Source organism: Kryptolebias marmoratus, linkage group LG14 (genome assembly GCF_001649575.2).
Source record: "Kryptolebias marmoratus isolate JLee-2015 linkage group LG14, ASM164957v2, whole genome shotgun sequence".
Lineage (NCBI taxonomy): Eukaryota > Metazoa > Chordata > Actinopteri > Cyprinodontiformes > Rivulidae > Kryptolebias > Kryptolebias marmoratus.
Window position 1 is genome coordinate 24,876,238 of NC_051443.1, and position 21,156 is coordinate 24,897,393.

A 21,156-nucleotide genomic window follows, 5' to 3' on the forward strand; every position below is an offset into this window, starting at 1 on the left:
GAGTCTGGAGACGGACTGCAGAGGAGAACCTGAGAGACACACCTTCAGCAGGAGAACCACCGCCTAGAGGACCTGTCAGACCTCCTCCTGCCCGACCTCCATCTTCTTCTGCCTCCATTTCCCCTGATAACATCCTCAGTGACCTTCATCACTTCAGGCCCCTCCTCCTTCTAAGGAGGTAACTCCGCCCACAACCACCCCAGATACCCTAAAAACCAAGTCATTAATGTTCTCAACCAGATAAATGGACCCTGGAGGGTTTTATGATGGTGTTTAACTCAAAGAAAAACATAAAAACTCTTTATTTCGACTTTTCCTTTAATTTGCCCTTTAATATAGGTTCAGGCGCCGCTCTTATTGTGAAAGGGCGCGCCGGATGCCCCGCCCTGCCCCGCCGCAGCTCGACGCCGCCGCCGCAGAACCTCCAGCGCCGGAGCGAAGCGGACCTGTTCGGGAGAAGGACGGCACCGGTCCCGCGTTCTGCCCCCCTGGTTTTTTTCCGGACATTTTCGGACTCTCCCCCTCTCACCCCAGCCCCCCCTCCCGTCTCGGCTCGGTTCGGTTCGGCCTCTTCGGGGCTCCGCACAGAGGCATCCTGGAAGCGCCCGGGGAAGCGCGCATACCGACGCGACAGGGATGCTTCGTGGCCCGCGGCGGGCGTGAGGCGGCGGCGGAGCCTCCGGCGGGCGGCCGCGTGCTGCTGGTCAAGAAGATCGTGATGAAGGACGGAGGCGCGGTGAGTGCTCGGGGCGCCATCTTCCTCACGTTCCCCCGCACGTGAACGCACCACCTCCAATTAATATCAAATAAATCAGGTTCTAGAACAGAATGGGTTAATTAAGGATGACAGGATCCAATCTGGGGATAAAAAGCTGAAAGAAAAGAGGAGTTTTAGATAAATAGAATAAAAAAGGAGATATTTTCGGGTCTATAAATAATCCAGAACAGGTTGTGACGGTGATGGGAGAGTCCAGAGAACTAAATGAACCCGAACCGAGCGGTTCTGGTCCAAAATGGCCGTTCAGGGCTCCGGATCTGTTACATAACAGCCCGCCCGCAGCCCGGAGCCTCCATTTTAACCCCCCCTGATGGAGACACCTGCAGAAAATGTCCCCCGTCACCTCCTTTATTTACTTTTATTTATTGTTGCTCAAATTAAAGGACAACAGGAGCAAAGATTTGTTTTTATTTACTCAATATTTAGATTTATCAGCATTGTTGTGATGAAACAGACCCCCCCAGTTCCAAAACAAGTGGGGTGAAATGCAAATAAAAAACATGAACTTGTGTTTTAATCACATTAAAGCGCAGCAAACATGTTAAATAATTGGGATAATAATAAATGTTGATTTTAAATCTGTTGCTCCGGCAACTAAAAGGTCGTTAAATCGAGCAACTGCAACCCCGATTCTGATGAAACAAAAACAGAATAAGACGATTCGCAGCTCCTTTTCAACCTTTATTTAACTGAACGCACGACAAAGACAAGATATTTAACGTTCAAACGGATTTTATTGTTTTTTCACAAAAAAACCAGCTGTTTGGAACGTTCCACAGGTGAGCATCATGATTGGGTGTAAAGGTTCAGTCGTTCAATAGCAAGAATGGGCCGAGGTTGACCTTCGACCCCTCAGGCTGCATTAAACCCAGGTTCTGGTTCTGTTTCACAAATGCTGCTTAAAGCTCTATCAGGCAAAGAAGAAGCCAGATGTGAACAGATGTGTCTCCTCTGCACCAAAGAGGAGAACTGTTCTGAGGTCAGCCTGCCTCTCTGATTGTATGGGGGTGCATTAGTGCCTCTGGAAAGGATCTCCTCAGGTCCAGCTGCTGCACAGAGGGAAACATCTGGAAATATGAGCTTTATTAGATTTATTTTGTTTTTATTAACTTGGCGTCATGACGTTTTGTCAAGGCAGAAAAAAGGAACCGGTTTAATGAAGTTAATGAGTTAAAAATGAATTTTAATGAAAATAATATGTATTAATGGTAAAAAGGTGAAATTTAGAAGAATAATTAAAATCATCTGCAGGAAAGGAAACAAGGACAGGATGTTCAGGATGCTTGTTTAGCTCTCCCGCCATCTTGACAGATGTTCTAAAGCTTTTATTTTTATGTTTTTAGTTTTTTATTTTGTTCTGTTGGGATTAAATCTCCCGTTATTTAAACCATGGACTGTTTTTTTTTGTTTGTTTGTTTTTTCTGAGGGGTTTGTTGTGAAACTGTGCAGCCACCGACGATCAGACCTGATGGTCGTTAAGATCAGATTGTTAAGATCAGCTCGTTAAGATCAACTTGTTAAGATCAGCTTAATAAAATCAGCTCGTTAAGATCAGGTTGTTAAGATCAACTCGTTAAGATCAACTCGTTAAGATCAGCTCGTTAAGATCAGCTTGTTAAGACCAGGTTGTTAAGATCAACTCGTTAAGATCAACTTGTTAAGATCAGCTTAATAAAATCAGCTCGTTAAGATCAGCTCGTTAAGATCAGCTCGTTAAGATCAGCTCGATAAGATCAGCTCGTCGAGATCAGCTCGTTAAGATCAGCTTAATAAGATCAACTCGTTAAGGTCAACTCGTTAAGATCAACTCGTTAAAATCAGCTCGTTAAGATCAGATTGTTAAGATCAACTCGTTAAAATCGGCTCTTTAAGATCAACTCGTTTCCTGTTAAAGTTGTCGATCAGTTCGAAGTGAAATCAGCACCATTTTCCAACCTGTTTATTAAAAATATTATAAGTTTATTTCTTCTCCTGCCTGTAAAACTTAGTTGTTTTCATTTTTGGGTTGTTGAGTTACTGAATTTAAATATTTTCTGGTTTGTTTTTTTTTGTGAGTCGTAAATCAGTAATCACAATTAAACCCAAATAAACTGAAGTCTGGACTTTAAATATGAAACCCAAACAATATAAAATGTTTAATTCTGACTTCTTTTGGTCACCACAGCTCCTTTGTTTTGTTATTTGTTGTTAAAAAAAAAACAACATTTTAATCCAAACCTCCTTAAATGTCCAACTGAAGACGGACAGCGTCCATTTTCCTGGATTTCCTGTTTTCGTGGCTGGAGTCTCGACACTCCGGTTTGAATCAACGAGAACTCGGCTTTTAGATCCTGGCTTCATTTACGTTACCAAGACAACCAAACGTTTTCTTCTTCTTCAACCCTCTGTTCAGATTTAGCTTGGTGTTTTGGCGGTTCGGCGGTGAACTCGGAGGTTCGCTCGCTTCGGTGCCAAAACTGCGTTTCCTCTCCGTCTCTTTGTTTCGTCAGTAAACGTCGATCAAACGGCCAAAAACTGAACCGTCAAAGCAAACCAAAGCGTGGATTCCAGAGGAACAACAAGAACGCCACCTCAAAATCCAATATGGCCGCTTTGCGCGCGTCAGCGTGGCAGAAGCTGTCAGAAGTCTTCGTGTGACGAGAACGGCGTTTTGTTCTCGCAGCGGCTTCGTCCGCCGCTTGGCGCCGTTCCTCGCAGCTCCAAGATTGCCTGATTGGTCAGTGGGCGTGTTTAAAGCCGGCGAGTGTCAATGGGGAAGGGAGGAGCTTCCTGGGTCTCGTAGTCACGTGACGGCGAACCAACGTCTTTACTTCTGCCGGAGCGTTCCGAAGCCGGAAGGTGGGATTTCACCGAGCCGACGCTGATCTCACGGATCCGCAGTGAGGTGTGCGGCCGCGCTTTCAGTGGCCTTTTTTTTTTTTTTTTTGGGAAAATGGCGGCTTGTTTTTGGCTTGCGGCTGTAAACGCGTCTCCTCTCCCTTCGCGAACCTCTCGAGACGTTTCAGAGTCTCCGCCGTCCAGCGGGACACCGGCTGGGCCCAAATGCTTCCCGCCGGGTTTTCCGAGCTGAACGCGGTTAATTTGCGTCATTCCCAGATCCGTGTTCCAACTCCTGAGGTAAAAAGATTGCGACGTTAGCCAAGCTGAGAATGTCTTCTGACTTGTGGACTCTGTCCCCACTGGGTGTCCATCGTGGACAGGGACTTGTTTAAACGGAAGGGTTTGGTTTCTGTCTTCCAGCCTCAGCAGGGAATCGGCAGACCGAGCGTTTATCACGCGGTGGTGGTGATCTTCCTGGAGTTCTTCGCCTGGGGTTTGCTCACCACGCCGATGCTCACCGTGAGTTCAGCTCCTTCGGCTGCTTCGGCTGCTTCACCGACGTTTGTTCACGTTCCTTCCTGTTCCTTCCCGCAGGTTTTACACGAAACGTTCCCGCAGCACACGTTCCTGATGAACGGACTCATCCAGGGAGTGAAGGTAAGAAAACAAGACGGAACGAACGCAGACAGACAGCCGAACGAGCCGAAATCTGCTGAAGAAGCTGAACTGAGCTGCTAAAGCTAAAAGGAGCAGAACGCAAGAAGACTAGCTAAAATCTAAAACCATCAAAATGCTAGCTAAGAGAAGCAGAACGCTTGCAGAGAGCTAAAAGAGGCGAAATGCTAGCTAGAAGCTAAAAGACATGCAGAGAGCTAGAAAAAGTTAAATCATAGCTAAAAGTAGCAAAAAATAGCTAAAAGCTAAAAGAAGCAGAGAGCTAAAAGATGCAAAATGCTAGCAAAAAGTGGCAAAAAAAAATAACTAGAAGCTATAGGAAGCAGAACACCAGCTAAAATCTCCAACAAGCTAAAGCTAGTTAAAAAAAAGCTAGCTAAAGCTTACAAAAACCTATCTTAAAGAAGGCGAACGCTTGCAGAGAGCTAAAAGATACAATATTCCGGCTAAGAGCAACAAAATGCTGTGTTAAAATCACTAGCTGAAAGCTAAAGAAGCTAAACGCTAGCTAAAAGCTGAAAAGAGCAAAAAGCCAGCTAAAGGCTAAAAGTAGCAAAGAAGACAAGAATAGAGCCGCCAGCTGAAGCTGATTCCAAAAACAAAGTTTTAATAAATAAAAGTCCAAAAAAAAGCCGAAGCGTCGGATCTCCTGAATGAGCCGGACGTTCGGCTGTTAGTGGCTGAAATAAAAAAGGACGCTGACTCAGATCTGATCTCTGCTTCAGGGTCTCCTGTCCTTCATGTCGGCGCCTCTGATCGGAGCGCTGTCGGACGTCTGGGGCCGGCGCTCCTTCCTCCTCATCACCGTCTTCTTCACCTGCGCTCCGATCCCCCTGATGAGGCTCAGCCCGTGGTACGCCGCCGCCGCACCCAGAGCTCCTCATTCTGTTCGGGTCCGAATCTTCACCTGTGTTTGTGTTCTTCTCGCTTCTCCCCGTCTTCCAGGTGGTACTTCGCCATGATCTCCATGTCCGGAGCGTTCTCCGTCACCTTCTCCGTCATCTTCGCCTACGTCGCCGACGTGACGGATGAGAGGGAGCGCAGCACCGCCTACGGTTTGGTAAGACCCATCCGTGCGTCCGAACCGAAGCCCCCGGGCTGCCGGTTCGGACGTTTGAAACCCTTCCCTCTGTCGCCCCCGCGCGCCTCAGGTGTCGGCCACCTTCGCAGCCAGCCTGGTGACGAGTCCGGCCATCGGCGCCTACCTGTCCGCCTGGTACGGCGACAACCTGGTGGTGCTGCTGGCGACGCTCATCGCTCTGTCCGACATCTGCTTCATCCTGCTGGCCGTCCCCGAGTCGCTGCCGGACAAGATGAGGCTGAACACCTGGGGGGCGCCGTTCTCCTGGGAGCAGGCTGACCCGTTTGCCGTGAGTACCCGACTTCCTGCAGCTGAAACTTCGGCCGTTAGTCAGCCGTCAATCAGCCGAACGGACGTCCTTTTCTTAAGGATTTCAGCTCTGACGCAGAGAGCGCTGAATGACTGCTGACATCTGCTAAAGAAGCTAAAACTGAGTTATTAAAGCTAAAAGTACCAAAACCGTAGCTAAAAGCTAAAAGTATTGACAGACTAGCTAAAAGCTAATTGTAGAAACAAGTAATTAAAAGCTAAACGTAACAAACTGTAACAATAAGCTAAAAGTAGCAGAACAGTAACTATTCGTACATATTAGTTAAATGTAGCAAGAGGCTAGCTAGAAGCTAAAAGTAGCAAAAGGATAGCTTAAAGCTAGAAGTGGCAGAACAGTAACTATAAGCTAAAACTAGCTTAAGAAGACAAAAATAAAGCCAGGATGCTGAAACTGAATTATTAAAGCTAAAGGAAGCAGAGCACTAGCTAAAAGATAAAAAAATGCTAGCTAAAATCTTAAAGTATTGAAAGACTAGCTAAAAGCTAAATGTAGAAAAAGTAACTAAAAGCTAAAAGTAACAAACTAACAATAAACTAAAAGAGGCTCGCTAGAAGCTAAAAGTACTAAAACACTAGCTATAAGTATGAAAAGAATAGCTTAAAGCTAAACTACTAGCTTAAAAAGACAAAAATAAAGCAAGGATGCTGACGCTAAAGGAAGAAGAACTCTAGCTACAGTCTAAAAGTAGGAAAAAGCTAAAAGCAAATGTAGACAAAAGTAGCTAAATGCTAACTAGAAGCTAAAATTTGCAAAACACTTGCTAGATGCAGCAGAAGGCTAAACCGAGCCTGAAACTAGCTGCAAAGGACAAAACTAGAGCATGTGGCTGAAGCCGAAACCTTTTTAGAGCTAAAAGGAGCCGAATACAAGCTAAAAGGTAGCTGAAGGGAAATAGTCTCAAAATATTAGCTGAAAGTAGCAAAAGGAGACAAAAGCAGAGACATCAGCTGAAGCAGGTAGACGTTAAATGATCTGATAAGTATCAGCTGAACGAGCCGAAGGTTTTGGTGTTTTAGCAGCTAAAATAAATTTTCTGGATGCGGCGTTTCTGCGGACTCGTCCTCACTGAGTCGGGTCTCTTCGACAGGTTCTAACTTTGACCTTTTGAGACCCAGGAGCTGTAGCCGGGCTGGTGTTCTGACTGTCCCCCCTGTCCCCCCTGTCCCTCAGTCTCTGAGGAAGGTGGGTCAGGACTCCACCGTCCTGCTGATCTGCATCACCGTCTTCCTGTCCTACCTGCCCGAGGCCGGCCAGTACTCCAGCTTCTTCCTGTACCTGCGCCAGGTGAGGCCGGGCTCGGCGCCGGAAGCCCCCCGGAACGCCGCCGTTCCGTTTAAATAAAACGTTGTTTTTTTTTTTTCTTTCTCTGCTCAGGTGATAAACTTCTCCTCGACAACCATCGCCGTCTTCATCGGAGTCGTGGGCATCCTGTCGATCGTGGCTCAGGTGAAACACTAACCGGGTTTTTTTATCGGTTGAAATCCGAGTTCACGCCGCGTTGAGTAATCCTCCTTCCTCTTCCTCTCAGACGCTCTTCCTCACTCTGCTGATGAGATATCTGGGCAACAAGAACACGGTTCTGTTGGGTTTGGGCTTCCAGATCCTGCAGCTGGCCTGGTACGGCTTCGGATCAGAGCCGTGGTGAGAAGGACTTACATGTTTGACCCTCAGGGCGTCTCGTTTTGGAGCCTGATTTGGTTTCCAGACACGTTTGCAGAATCCGCGTACGGTTCGTTCTTAGTTTTTTTTTCGTTTCAAAATAAAAGTGCAAAAACAAAACAAGCATGTGTTTTTTTTAACGCAATGGTTAAACCAAAGACGAGCTTTTATTTTGTTGTTAATTCAACGGGACCTTATGGCGGAACCGGAAATGAAGACCTGAACTCCCGGCAGTCACCAGCAGGTGGCGGTAATGTCCTGATTTAATAACTTCCTTGGAATCTGAAAGAAATCTTGTTGACGGTAAGATCATCAGCTCTCAGTGAAATGCGTCGATTCCCTCTAAATAAGACAAACAGATCCATTTTTAAACTGCTAGATTCTGAAAAAGTTCTTCTTCTTCTGGTGGATTTTAAAGAAACTGAAGGTGTACATAACCGCCACCTGCTGGTGACTGCCGGGAGTTCAGGTCTTCATTTCCGGTTCCGCCATAAGGTCCCGTTGAATTAACAACAAAATAAAAGCTCGTCTTTGGTTTAACCATTGCAGTTCAAAAGAAAACAAAAAAAAAGTACCCCTTTTTTATTTTTTGCAATTGCCGTTTTTCTAATTTTGTTTTAAGAACGAGAAAACAAAAAAAAAACATGCCTGTTTTGTTTTTGCAGTTTTATTTTGAAACGAAAAAACCAAAGAATGAACCGTACACGGATTTTGTAGCATTTATTCTTATTTATCATTTAATTTGCTACGGTTCATTTTGTCATTTCTCCCTCTGAACCTGCTTAATGTTTGCTAATTTATTCATATTTCTTCATTTTGTCAACATCAGTCCACTTCTTTAAGAAACTAAACCTGAGCTGTCAGATCTTTTAAAGGAAAGAGCTTTGAAACCAGCAGCGGCTGGTGGAGTTTTCTCCGGGGGGGGGGGACTATAAATCCAAAATAGACATATACTAAGGTATCACACCTGTGTACTTACATGAATTAAAACAACAAAAGCAACATTATAATGTACATATAAATACATAAGTGCTTCCTGAACACCAATACTTACATAGACGGAGGTCTCCCAAGGCGCAAGCCTATAGGACACATTTAGTGTTTATAAGACCTGTTTTCTTTCTTATTTTTCAAAACTTTACGGAGAAAATACGTCAAAGATCTTTTTATAGTGAGAGCACTCACTACGTCACATATTCTGAACGTACAATATAACAAAGATTGGATGTATCACTCCGATTAGAATTCAAAACCCAAAACATTTTAACAGTTTTTTTAGGATAAATTTTCTTCAACTAATTATTAAATATGAACTTATTGCTGTCTTTGAATAAAAGGCAGCTCACCCGCGGCTCGACTTTTCAATCAGGCGAACTTTCTGACAGATGGATGTGACGTCAGCCCCCATGGCGGGAGTCCCACGCTCCGGCGGCGGGAGGCGGAGTCAGATCTGGGCGCAGGAGAGGTGCGCCCTGAACAATCCCATCTTTTAACGAGAGGTGGGGCGGAAATACGTCACCAATTAACAAAACAACTTTACTGATCATTAACTATAAAATATTTATCTTACACAACTACAAATATATATATGCATATATTTCGAAATATTTAAATTTTACTATTTAATTTTTATTTATTTTTTTACGTCTTATTCTAGGTAATGTGAGTGGTGGGGCGGCGCCCTCTATTGGCCAGCCGCCACTGGTTGAAAGGTTTTTACTCAGATCTGATCCCAGACTGCCCTCCTGATGTCTTTTCTGTGGTTTTAATGTGTGTGTGTGTTCCAGGATGATGTGGGCAGCCGGCGCGGTGGCAGCGATGTCCTCCATCACCTTCCCGGCAGTTTCTGCTCTGGTGTCTCAGTCGGCCGACTCCGATAAACAAGGTGACGAAACCATCGGCGGCTCGTCGGAGTGTTTCTGATTTTTTTTTTTTTTGAATCTGCTGACCCGTCCCGTCCCGTCTTGCCCCCGCAGGCGTCGTTCAGGGCATGATCACCGGCATCAGGGGCCTCTGTAACGGCCTGGGCCCGGCTCTGTACGGCTTCGTCTTCTTCCTCTTCAACGTGGAGCTCAACACCATGGACCCGATCCAGGGCGAATACAACATCGACCCGCTGCCGCTGCACAGCCCCACCGAGGTAAAACCCGACGACTGTCGCCAACCGCGAGAAAAAGACGATGAGACTCTTTACTCTGCTTCCTTTTATATGAAGCAGGAAACAGTTTAAATCTTCTAATCGTTGGTTTAAAGTCTCCAACTCAGAGGATTGACCTTAGCAAACACAAAGATAAACAAATTTTATTTAACTTTATTGCCTCAAACTAACACCAAAGGCAATTTACAGACAATAAAAATAAAATTGGGTTTAATAAACACAAAAACTAGTCAAATAAAATAAACATTCGTGACCATTTTTGTGTAAAAAACGTCAAATTTTAATTTGTAACGGCGCTCCGTCGTTTAGACACGTTTTAATTTTTGCATTAGTTGAGCAGTTTGGAGGAAAAGTCTTTGAGATCTGTCCTCAGAATGTCCTCATGTCTTCTCTTTAACGTCCTCCTAAAGCAGGGGAGTCAAACCCAGTGACGCAAGGGGGCCAAAATTAAAAATTTGGTCCTAGTCAAGGGCCGATCACGATCAATATTTATTAAAATGACATAAATTAATTAGTTTTAGATGCATTATGTCAAATCATTCATACAGAAATATCAATGACCTTTTCCCAGTTACAGATTATACAGAATTTAGAGCAAACAGACTTTAATGAACACAGACAAATAGATCAAACTTCAAAAAGCTCATCATTAGCTGTCATTTCTTACGCCTCATTCAGCTTTTAAATGAAGTTTTTAACATTAAAACAGACAAAAACCTGATCATACAGAAATTAAAACTATATATTGTTGGCTTCTAAGTCACTGTCAGAGAAAACTTCAGTTTCTTTAAACAAAATAAGAATCAGAGACTCGATCTGAACCAGACTAGAGGGCCGGATGAAATGTTACAGAGGGCTGGATCTGGCCCGCGGGCCTTCAGTTTGACACGTGTGATCTAAATGGTCCTAATTTTTAGACACCTGAACGCGCCGTTTTTCCACGTCTGGCCGCCGCTCCCGTTTCCCAGCCACAATTCGTCCGCATTCCAGCGCGGTGGTAGCCGGGAGTCGTTCCCGACACGCAGCCCTGAGCTCGAACCGACCTGGATGATCAAGATGGCCGCCACAGCCAACCGACCGAATTGGCTACAACTCGGACACATATTAAGATCCCAAAATCCCAACAGGAACTTTTACTTTTCCATAGATTTTATAACCAAATATAATTTTGTTGAACCCTCAGAAGAACCGGCAGCGTTAATAAATAAAATATGAATAATAAATAAAATTTAAATAATAAATAAAATATAAAAAATAAATAAAATATAAAATGTAAATAATAAATAAAATATAAAATGTAAATAATAAATAAAATATAAAATGTAAATAATAAATAACATATAAATTATAAATAAAATATAAATGATAAATAAAATAATATAAAAGTATAAATAAATAAAATCGTTCTGCCATCTTCTCCTCCAGCAAGCGCTCATCCCCGGACCGCCCTTCCTGCTCGGGGCGTGCACCGTGGTCGTGGCCTTCCTCGTCGCCCTCTTCATCCCGGAGAAAACCTGCTGCTCCTCCTCCTCCTCGTCCTCCGAGCTGTCACTCAGCGACAAGCCCCGCCCCGACAACAAGGAGTCCATGTCCTCGCTGGCCGGCGTCCACATCAACACGCCACTGCCGGGCAGCGACGAGGAGACCCCGCCCGCCGCCAGCGACGAGGACTTCGAGCCTCTGCTGCACGACAGCATCGTGTGATGGGGGGGGGCGGAGCCTGTCAGACGCCGCCGCTCGGCTGGACTAAACGTGCTTTTGTTGTCAGATTGTTTTCGAAGAGAGCGGCCCGGTCGGTAACACCAAGCGACCACTAAGAACTGGTTCTTAACGGAGGGAAGAGACGCCACCCTGTGATTGGACGGAGGAGAAAAGGGGCGGGGCCAACGAGGACTAAATTAACAAGAAGGGACCAACTCTCTTCCTTTTTCTTTTTCTTTTTTTGTCTTTATATATATATTATATTGAAGGACTCGGTTGTTTTCTAAGATCTTCCCGTTTAAATCGTTAAAATTAAGATTTTATTTCTGGAAAAGTTTGAGTTTTTTGTGACGAACAGAAAAATGTTTTTTTGTTTCTAACTTTCAAGTTTGGAGGAAACATTCGGCAGCAAAAACATCAGTGTTACTTTATTTAGATTTTATTTCTCTTTTTGTTTGTTTTAATAGTTTTTATTCCATCAAAGTGGAAAAAACGAGTCAAAGAACTAAAATCCAAGACGATAATTTATCTTTTTTTTTTAGGTTTTACTGAAACAAAACGCTCGAGTCTTGTTGATGTATCGACAAAGATGCTAACGGCATTTTTTACGCGACCGGGCGTCTTCTTTTAACCTTTTTTACAGCGTTTAGCGTTTTTAATTTCACCGTTTCTGAAACAAATTTCTTCGTAAACACGCCATCGTTTCCAGAACCGTTTCCGTCTCACAGAAACAGGAAACGAAACATGGGGTGTAACACGTGAAGAAGAAGAGGAGGACGCAGTTGGGTCGTAGGTGAGGTTAGAGGCGGGGCTATGACGTCATCGTTTCTAAAAACAGTTTCCATCGTACAGAAACGGAGAAAACGACCTGCAGGAACTACTCCAGGACTGCAGGTGGCGCCCTAACGCTGCCGTACGTCGAAACAAGACGTGCAGCGTAAAGATAACGAGTTGGGTGCGAAACAAAAAACACGTGAAGAAGAAGAAGAGGACGCCGCCGTCGGGTCGTGGGCGAGGTTAGAGGCGGGGCTATGACAGAAACAGAACGGCGGCGTTTTCAAAAGTGGTTTTTTTTTTTCGCCCTGAAACTCAAACCAAAAACCAACTTCGCTAACAATCCTCCTGAGGGAGGGTAGGGCAGGGAACTGGGGGGGATTTGGGCGTGAGTTTAAAGCCGCTCAGACGAGACGCGAAACAAACGATGAGAGAAGGCGTCCAGTCGCCCCTAAACTTATTTTAACGTTCTCGCCACGAGTTCCGGTTCCTTGACCTCCAGTTTATTTCATTTCCTGTTTCTCCCTAAATTTTATCTCAAATCTTTTAATTCTTTTTTTAATCAAAGTGCTGCTGGCTGCTGGCGGCGAAAGAAAATCCTAAACTTGAGCTCCACGTTTCCGAGTTTTTCCTGATTTCCGATCGATCTGTTTTTGCGACTCGATGTTTTTTTTTTCGCCTCCGGCAGCGGTGACGTTCCTGCGAATGAACTTTATACTTGAAGCGCCCAACGGAGAGTTTCCTCAGTATTTACTGGCACTGCCACAGGCCGATCCGCGGCTCGTAGGCGACGTTTCGGCTGCTGTCTGAACCTGAACCTCCTCTGTTTCAGGTTATTTTTGTTTATTTTTTTTACCGGGCAGCTAACGCGTGTTTTACGGCACCAGCATCGAGCAGGACGGAAATATCCGGACTTCGACACAACCTGGTTTTCTGTTTCTAATGTTTTAACTTTTTGGAAATAAGCGGTTTGTTTGTGGAATAACTCCCCGGCAGGTTGGAGTCGGACCGACGGGCTCACATGAATGCTTTCTGTAAATACTCGGTGTTCCGGCCGGACAGAGGCTTGTAAAATAACCATCCGACGGTTGGATGTGCGTCCACGTGAAGAAACGAGATGTTCCTGAGGTTCACTGTTGTCTCGTCCGGCTGCTAATTATTGGAAATAAAACTCCAAACACGCCTGACGTCTGTTTCCAGTCGATGGTTCTACAAACACCAGGAGAAAAGTCACTTTAATGTTTAAATCTTTTATAGTTATTCAACTTTTTATTGAAGTTTTCCTCATAGAAACACATCAACACACATTCCTTTAGCTACTGTCCTGCTAACAGCTGATTTTAGCTACAGTTTACCAGTTTTAGCTTGTAGTTGTGGTTTAATTTATTTTGGCTTTTAGCTTCAGTTTTACTACATTTGTTTCTTAGCTACAGTTTAGCTCATTTTAGCTTCCAGCTATAGTTTTAATTCTTTTGTTTTTAACTATTTTTAACTAATTTTAGCTAATTTTTGCTTACAGTATAGTTTTGAATCTTTTGTTTTTTAGCTAATTTTAGCCAATTTTAGCTTACAGCTATAGTTTTAATTCTTTTGTTTTTAGCTAATTTTAGCCTACAGGTATAGGTTTGATTCTTTTTGTTTTTAACTATTTTTAACTAATTTTAGCTCATTTTTGCTTACAGCTATAGTTTTAATTCTTTTGTTTTTTTTTTTTTTTTAGCTAATTTTAGCTTACATCTATAGTTTTGTTTCTCTTGTTTTTTAGCTATAGTTTAGGTAATTATAACCTATAACTATTATTATGCAAATTTTGGTTTTTAGTTATAGTTTTGCTTGTTTTCGTTATTAGCTACAGTTTTAGCTTATGGCTATAGTTTTGCTAATATAAGCTGTAAGCTATGGTTATGCTAACGTTTACTTTTAGCTAAAGTTTTAATTCTTTTTCAGAATCATAGCTAATAGTACATTTACTTAGGAAATAGTATTTGTCTGCATTTTTACTTTCTGGTTTTTAGTTATGGTTTTGCTAATTTTTATTTTTTGGCTACAGTTTTGTTGATTTTGAGCTTTTTTAGCTTGTTTAGCTTTAGCAGAAAAAACTATTTCCCCTCTGGCTGATGCTGTTTGCAGCCTTTAAGGGTTTAGAAATCTGTTTGTCTTCTCTCTTATTTTAATAAAAATTCCCGTATAATTACTATAATCCGCCATTCATGGCGGCGGGCGATAACAAACTAAGAGGAGTTTGGAGCAGTGAACGTGTTTCAGGCGCGCCCTCTACCGGGCAATTCGTGTCACTGTTCTGAACCGCTGACGGGCTCGTCCAATCAGAGCTCAGCATTGGCGGCCACGTGACCTGGCAGCCGACAAGAAGAAAGCCTGAACGGCAACAACAAACATGGCGGCGTCTCCGTGTCGCTTCACCCCGGAGCGGTACTGGACGGAGGAGAAGGAGAGGGCGCTCATAGCGTTTTTCTCCAGTAAGTCCGACTTTATTTGTTTATTATTCATTTATTTAGTTTTAACTTGTTACGCTTGGCAACCGTTGCCGCTCCAGTTGTCGCCGCAACTACACGGTTTTCTCTTTTTGGGGCAACCGTTGCTGGATGAGACCAGCGGCTCGCAGCAATGGCGACGGGCAACCGGGCTCCAGTTCGCCGTTATTTTAAATATTTTTTATTTTTTACCGAAACGAGACAGAAACTTTTACCCAAACATTTTCATATAATACGTTTAGGAGTTCAGAATAAATTCAAAAAGACGATCAGAGGGAAAGAAAAATATTAAAATAATGCTTTAAAAAAAAAAAGGTTCCCCAAAATGTTAAATGATTGTAAATTTATGACCATAAAGGAACATTTTTAAACACAATCAACAGATGATTTCAGCACCAAACTAAAACAAAACATATAAACTAATGTTTTAAATTTAATATAATTGGTGTTAACTCAACGCCAGGGCGGAAAGACATCAGCAATGACCTCAGAGAAGCCGACATGTTGATCGTTCAGGATCGTTCCTCGTTATGAACTCGTTAGTTCTCACTAATTGATTCACAGACTGAACCAATCAGGTGGTCCGAACAGCAACGGTCAGATGACTTTTAGCTTTTAGCTAGCCCTTTAGTTTTGGCTTCGAGTTAGCATTTAGCTTCTTTTAGCTTACAGATAAGCTTTTGCTGCATTTAGCCAGCCTTTTCTTGCTTTAAGCTACCTTTAGCTTTTAGCTAGCCTATTGCTACCTTTAGCTAGTCGTTTACTTTTGGCTTCTAGCTACCATTTAGCTACTTTTAGATAACGTTTAGCTGCGCTCAGCAGGCTTTTGTTGCTTTTAGCTTGCCTTTTACATTTGGCTACCATTTAGCTTTTTGTTAATTTTGTCTGCCGTTTTGCTATTTTTAGCTTTAAGCTAGCCTTTTACTTTTGGCTTCTAGCTACTGTTTAGCTACTTTTAACGTTTAGATCCCCTTTTGTTGCTTCTAGCTACTTTTAGCTAGCATTTTTGGTGCTTTTAGCTGGTGTTTTGCGACTTTTAGCTTTTAGCTAGCCTTTTACTTTTGGTTTCCAGCTACCATTTAGCTACTTTTAGATATTGTTTTGCTGCACTTAGCCAGCCTTTTGTTGCTTTTAGCTACCTTTAGCTGTTAGCTAGCCCTTTGCTTCTTTTAACTAGGCTTTTACCTTTGGCTTCTAGCTAGCATTTAGCTACTTTTATGTAGCATTTTCCTACTTGTAGCTTTTAGCTAGCCTTGTCGTAATTCTGTACTACATTTTGCTGCTTTTAGCAACTTCTTGCTGGTTTTAGCTGGGGTTTTGTTGCCTTTAGCTAACACGTTGCTACTTTTAGCTCGTGTTGTCCTGCTTTTAGTTTCAGCTGTAAACGTGGTGAAGACTTCCAGACCTTCGGCTGTTTTGATGCGTCTCGTTGTTCCCCAGAGCACAGCTGTCTGTGGAACCACAAGTCGGAGAACTACAAGAACCGGCAGCTCCGGTGGAAGACCCTGGACCACCTGAGGGTTCTCCTCTCGTCCCAGCCTCCTCCGGTTCCGTTCACGGGTACCGTCAATCCATCGGGATCACCTCAATGAGCCGGAGCGATGTTTGAGTTCCACCATCTTTAGTTTTTAACCTTGATTCTGTCTGTTCCCAGTGGAGGACATCAAGAACAAGTTCAAGAACCTCCGCACCACCTTCCAGCGTCAGTATAAGATGTTCCGAGCGAGCAGAGCGTGCGGTTCTGACGACGTCTTTGTGCCGCAGTGGAAGCACTACCAGCAGCTGATGTTCCTGCAGGGCTGCTGGGATCAGGACAACGGCCTCGACGAGCCGCCGCCGCCGCCGCTGCTGGCGCCGGCGTCGCCGCTGGACGTGACCCCGGAGGACAGCCAGCCCTCGTCCTTCCTCCCGTCCCTGTCCACCTCCTCCGCCTCCTCCGGCGTCCTGGTGAAGAGCTACTGGACCGAGGAACGGGAGCGGGCGCTGATCCGTTTCTACGAAGGTACGCGGCCAGCGCTTCGGGGGAGGGGGCGGGGCCTGGAAGCTAACGACGCTAACGGGAATTTTTGTCTCTTTGCTTCGGTTTGGAAGAGCATGGATGTCTGTGGAGCAAGAAGTCTGAGAACTACAACAACCGGCAACTCCGGCAGAAACTTCTGGACTCGCTGAGGAGCCGGCTGTCCGACCGTTCCGTGTCGTTCTCGGGTAAATCTGCCTAAATCTGCTCAGGTCTCTGAACTGATGATCGTTCTTTAGACGTTCTGGAGTTCTTTTTAGTTTTTTTTTCCTGTTTTCGACAGCAGGTCGTGTTTGAAGAATGAGGAAAGTTAAGAAAACAAAAAAAACTAAAAGTCTCTCCTCAGCAGACGAGCAGAATCTGAAAGTGGTGCCGAATGATTGACAGGCGACTTGTCCCGCCCCCAAGGCCTCAGAGCGTACGTGGGCGTGGTCAGGCGTAGACTGAGACTTCATTTCCCTCCCGTTTTCCTGAATGTCTTTGGGGGGTAAAAACCAGGTTTGGGGGGCAGCTCGACCAAGTTTTTCTGTTTCCTGGTTTCAGCGAACAGGAAGTGAAGCTAACGAGTCTTTAACGAGGTGCTTGTTAAACCTGTTTAAGAACAAACAGTTTAATTGGGAAAAATCATCCGAAATAATTAAAGTTGAAACTCGTTATGCAGAGAAACAGTTTTAAGGTCGTCTTTATCAGTTTAAATCATATTTTCTTTATTTCAAAATGATCTTTCTGTTGTTTGAATCCAAACTGCAGCCCGCCCTACAGGTTATCTCCACCAGGCGGCGCTGCGGGAACCTCATTCTTCTTCTGTGTTTTTGTTTTCCCAGTTGAGGACATAAAGTGCAAGTTCAAGAACCTGCGGACGGTTTTTAACCGCGAGCACAAGTCCGTCCAGGCGAGCCAGACGTCGGACAAGCCCTATGTGTCCAAGTGGAAGCACTACCAGCAGCTGCTCTTCCTCTGCGAGTCCGCCGACGAAGACGAGTGTCCCGACGACCTGCAGGTCCTGCTGGTGCAGGAGGAGCGCGGACGCTCGCCTCCGTCCTCCGGCGTCAAGCTCAGCGACCCGTCCGCCGCCCAGGCCGAGGGCGAAACCGGCGCCATGTACGCGGTTCTCCTCCCGGCGTCTCCGGATCGCCTGAAGCCGCCGCCCCCCTCGCCGCCCGGATCCCTGCCGGACAGGAAACCCTGTTTGGTTCAGGCTGACGGCAGACCGGGCGCCGACTCCCGCTGCCTCTGGAGCGAGGTCAAAGTTCAGCAGCTCATCTCGTTTTACGCCGGTAGGTGGCGGCGACAGGATCCTCGTTTGTCTTTTAGTGTTAGTAAAATATCCCGTGAACCAGATTTTAAAGAAAAGCAATCAGCGGGTTTGTGTCTAAAACTCATCAGTTCAATTCAAGATGGCTGCCACAGCTAATAAAACTGGACTCGTCGGTGTGGTAGTAGCTGAAAGTAGTTATCCTCCGGGTTGGACCGGATCAGCCGGACTCCGTCAGGCGGCGGGCGATATGCATTCCTCCAGGGAAGGCGGAGAACCGCAGATCGAGGTTTTTTTTTTTTAGAAGGGGCAGAGTGGCACAGTGGTGCAGCGATTAGAGCCATCGCCTCGCAGCAGGAAGGTCGCAGGTTCGCTTCCCGACCTGCTGCCTCTCTGGGTGGAGTTTCCTCCGGTTTCCTCCCATTCACTGGTGACTCCAAAATGTTACCAGTCTCGTTTGTCTCCATGTGTCCCCTGCGATGGACAGGACACCTGTCCAGGGTGTCCCCCGTCTCTCCCACGGGGACAGCTGGAGACGGACACCAGGTCCCCCCGGCCCGGAGAAGCAGGTAAAGAAAAAGGACGGATGTTTCTGGTCAAACCTCGACGATGAGAGTTCGTCGGGGTTAATCCTCAGCGACTACCACACGATGTCTTAGCTCAAGGCGGCCATTTTGAATCGGTTTGAATCGGAAACATCGGGAGATTATTTCCTGAAGGTGTCGTTGAAATCCGTCCTGCAGTTCATGAGATATTTCGCTGACAGACCGGGCTCTGTTGTGTTTCTCTGCAGAACACGGCTGTCTGTGGAACCACAGGCTGGAGAACTACAGGAACCGTCTGCTGAGGCGGAGCCTGCTGGGACAGCTGAGCGTCCTGCTGTCCCACGGCGAGCCCGTCCCGTTCTCAGGTACCCGGGTCGGCTTCGGCTCGGTCGGGACGGTTCCGTCTGCCCGTCCCGGTTCTGATTTTCCTCTTTGTCCTTTCAGTGGAAGACATAAAGACGAAGTTCCGGAACCTGCGGACCATCTTCCAGCGCGAGCACAAGGCGGTGAGCGCCAACCGGACCTGCGGTTCCGAGGACTTCTACCTGCCCAAGTGGAAACACTACCAGGACCTGATGTTTCTCTGCGAGTCCTGCGACGAGGACGCCGAGCGGCCCGAGGATTTCCCCCGCCTGCGCTCCTCCTCCTCTAATCGGAGCAGCGCGGCGCCCTCGCCGACGCCCCCGGACTCCCCCTCCTCCTCGCCCTCCACGGCGTCCTCCTCCCCCGCGGACATCGGGGCTCCGGGGCGCAAGCGGGCGAGCCGCCGGCCGCCGCCGCTGCCCTCCGCCGACAAGCTGATGGAACTGATGAGGAGCGTCTGCCGGAACCGGAGCGAGTCGCCGCACGCCGGCTTCCTGAAGTACGTGGAGGAGTGCCTGAACGAGACGCCGCCTGACAAGGTCCGGAGGCTGAAGAAGAAGATCATCGAGACGCTTCATGAGGCGGCGGAGAACGTTTAGAGCCGACGTTTATCAGACACCCGTTAACTTCCATCAGACGCCGCTGTTTGCCGTCAGCGCCATTTTCGTCTGTGCCGTCTCTTCCTCTTCGGTGGCGGAACCCGTTCCTGTCCACCTGAGCGGGGTTCCAAACAAACACTAACAACGCATCACAACGAGCCACTCGATTTGTTTTCAGTTACCGTGGCGACGTCGTTCGCCAAAAACTGCCCCAAAGGAACGCACGGAGAATCCTTCAAATCCAGTTTTTTTTCTGTAATTATTTATGTTTTATAAAATCTTTATGCGGCGATATCGAGACGCACTTTCACACAGAAACAGTATTTTTGTCGTTTTAATTATTTTTATTTTCAGATTTGACTCAGTGCCTTATCGTTAATCCTGTTTTATTATTTGTACAAACGTCGTTAAAAGTATAAACAGAAGTTATGTTCTGTGACGTTCTGTTAAAAATAAATATTAGAAAATATTAGACCTCCTCGTCACTTCTGCGCCTCGTCCACTAGATGGCGGTCTGACCTCTGCCTTCACCTGTCAGCTTTAAAGTCGTCCTCAGGATGGATATTTATTTATTTATTTATTTTTATTTTTTATTTCCGACTCGGCCTCGGTTTGTTTATTTAGTCACCCTGATCTGGGTCAGACGCTGCAGTTTGACTCCGGCAGTTTTACAGATATTCGGTTCTGAAACGTGGGTACGCACTAAATGTAAACAAAGCCGAGCGCTTTGTTTACATTTAGTTGGACGGGCGCAGACGGGTCGGAACCAACTGTTCTTCAAAACAAGGAAGCTGAAAAGACACTTTAACAGAAAAATACTTTGGTTCATTTCAGCTACTAAGACGATGGTTTTAGCTGCTTTTTGCTCATTAATGACAGATTTTAAACACAAACCAGAGAAATTACATCTTCAGCTGAACGAAATCTACTGAAAGAAGCTAAAACTGAGTTGTTACAGCCAAAAGAACCAGAACACTAGCTAAAGATGTTAGCTAAATGTAGCAGTAGACCAGCTAAAGTAGCAAAAGGCTATCTAGAAGCTAAACTTTACAAACACTTTATTAAAGTGAGCAATACAGTGGCTAGAAGCTAAAAAAACCTAGCTAAAAGAGGCAGCACTAGTAAATCATAGCATAATGGTATCTAAAGGCTAAAAGTTCCAAATGATTAGCTAAAGGCTAGCTAAAAGGAGCAAAATGCTAGCTAAAAAAACTAACAGTATCAAAATTCTAGCTAAAAGCAAAAAGCTAGCTAAAAGGTAGCATAACACAAGCAAAAGATAGCAAAATAGTGTCTAGAAGCCAAAGCTACCAAACGACTAGCTACAATTAGCTAAAGGCTAGCTAGAAGCTAAGAGTAACAAAACTTTAGTTGGAAGCTAAAAGGAGCAAAACAGTAGCAAAAAGGTAGCTAAAACAAGCATAACTTCAGTTAAACATAGCAAAATGGTAGCTAAAGGCTAAAAGTTCTATATGACTATTTAAAAGTAGCTGAAGGCTAGCTAAAAGCCAACAGTAGCAAAAGTGTAGCTAAAAGCAAAGTTTAAAATACCAAATGACTATCTAAGATTAGCTAAAAGTAACAAAACTAGCTTAAAGTAAAAATAGCAAAAAGCTAGCTCAAGTAATCAAAATGTTAGCTAGAAGCTAAAAGTAGCTGAAGGCTAATGAAAGCAGTCAGTGTTTCTTATTTCAGTTTTCTTCCAGCTCTGATCCGGATTCCAGCTGAATCTGGTTCCTGCAGTGTGAAGGCTGTGATCCGGATCTTCATCGACAAACTTTCAGTCCAGAAATCCGTCTTTAATTCGCCACTTTTCAGGGTTTTTCCTGTTTCTTTTCCTCTGTCTGCCCCCTGAACCTCCCCCCTTCCTCTCTCCTCCTCTTCCTCCCCCTTCCTCCCCCCTCCCCC

The 21,156-nt window shown here is 45.1% G+C and overlaps 2 protein-coding genes across 3 annotated transcripts; both read left to right on the forward strand.

Annotated features, from left to right (window-relative positions):
* Positions 1-376: 376 nt before the first annotated feature.
* LOC108245757 (hippocampus abundant transcript 1 protein) lies at positions 377-13,164 on the forward strand. The gene is made up of 12 exons (XM_017432920.1): positions 377-736; positions 4,019-4,117; positions 4,193-4,255; positions 4,999-5,126; positions 5,219-5,333; positions 5,425-5,643; positions 6,856-6,969; positions 7,060-7,131; positions 7,214-7,326; positions 9,132-9,229; positions 9,321-9,484; positions 10,928-13,164. Exons 1-12 carry the CDS (start codon positions 377-379, stop codon positions 11,204-11,206), a joined length of 1,824 nt encoding a protein of 607 aa, XP_017288409.1. The 3' UTR covers positions 11,207-13,164.
* Positions 13,165-14,319: 1,155 nt separating this feature from the next.
* LOC108245751 lies at positions 14,320-19,717 on the forward strand. 2 transcript variants are annotated; one of them, XM_017432910.3, is made up of 7 exons: positions 14,320-14,454; positions 15,910-16,029; positions 16,124-16,471; positions 16,561-16,674; positions 17,311-17,763; positions 18,535-18,651; positions 18,731-19,717. In XM_017432910.3, the coding sequence occupies exons 1-7, from the start codon at positions 14,373-14,375 to the stop codon at positions 19,246-19,248; spliced, it is 1,752 nt and encodes a 583-aa protein (XP_017288399.1). In that variant the 5' UTR covers positions 14,320-14,372; the 3' UTR covers positions 19,249-19,717. The 2 variants fall into 2 exon arrangements, with proteins under 2 accessions (XP_017288399.1, XP_024865522.1); XM_025009754.2 differs by lacking the exon at positions 18,535-18,651.
* Positions 19,718-21,156: the final 1,439 nt, after the last annotated feature.

Bases quoted from the DNA above. Each gene is read 5' to 3' on its own strand.
- LOC108245757 (XM_017432920.1), top strand. From the start codon at position 377: ATGCCCCGCCCTGCCCCGCCGCAGCTCGACGCCGCCGCCGCAGAACCT. The intron at 5,644-6,855 runs GTGAGTACCCGA...CCTGTCCCTCAG, and splicing joins AGCAGGCTGACCCGTTTGCC to TCTCTGAGGAAGGTGGGTCA. The intron at 6,970-7,059 runs GTGAGGCCGGGC...TTCTCTGCTCAG, and splicing joins TCTTCCTGTACCTGCGCCAG to GTGATAAACTTCTCCTCGAC.
- LOC108245751 (XM_017432910.3), top strand. From the start codon at position 14,373: ATGGCGGCGTCTCCGTGTCGCTTCACCCCGGAGCGGTACTGGACGGAG. The intron at 16,030-16,123 runs GTACCGTCAATC...GTCTGTTCCCAG, and splicing joins TCCTCCGGTTCCGTTCACGG to TGGAGGACATCAAGAACAAG. The intron at 17,764-18,534 runs GTAGGTGGCGGC...GTTTCTCTGCAG, and splicing joins GCTCATCTCGTTTTACGCCG to AACACGGCTGTCTGTGGAAC.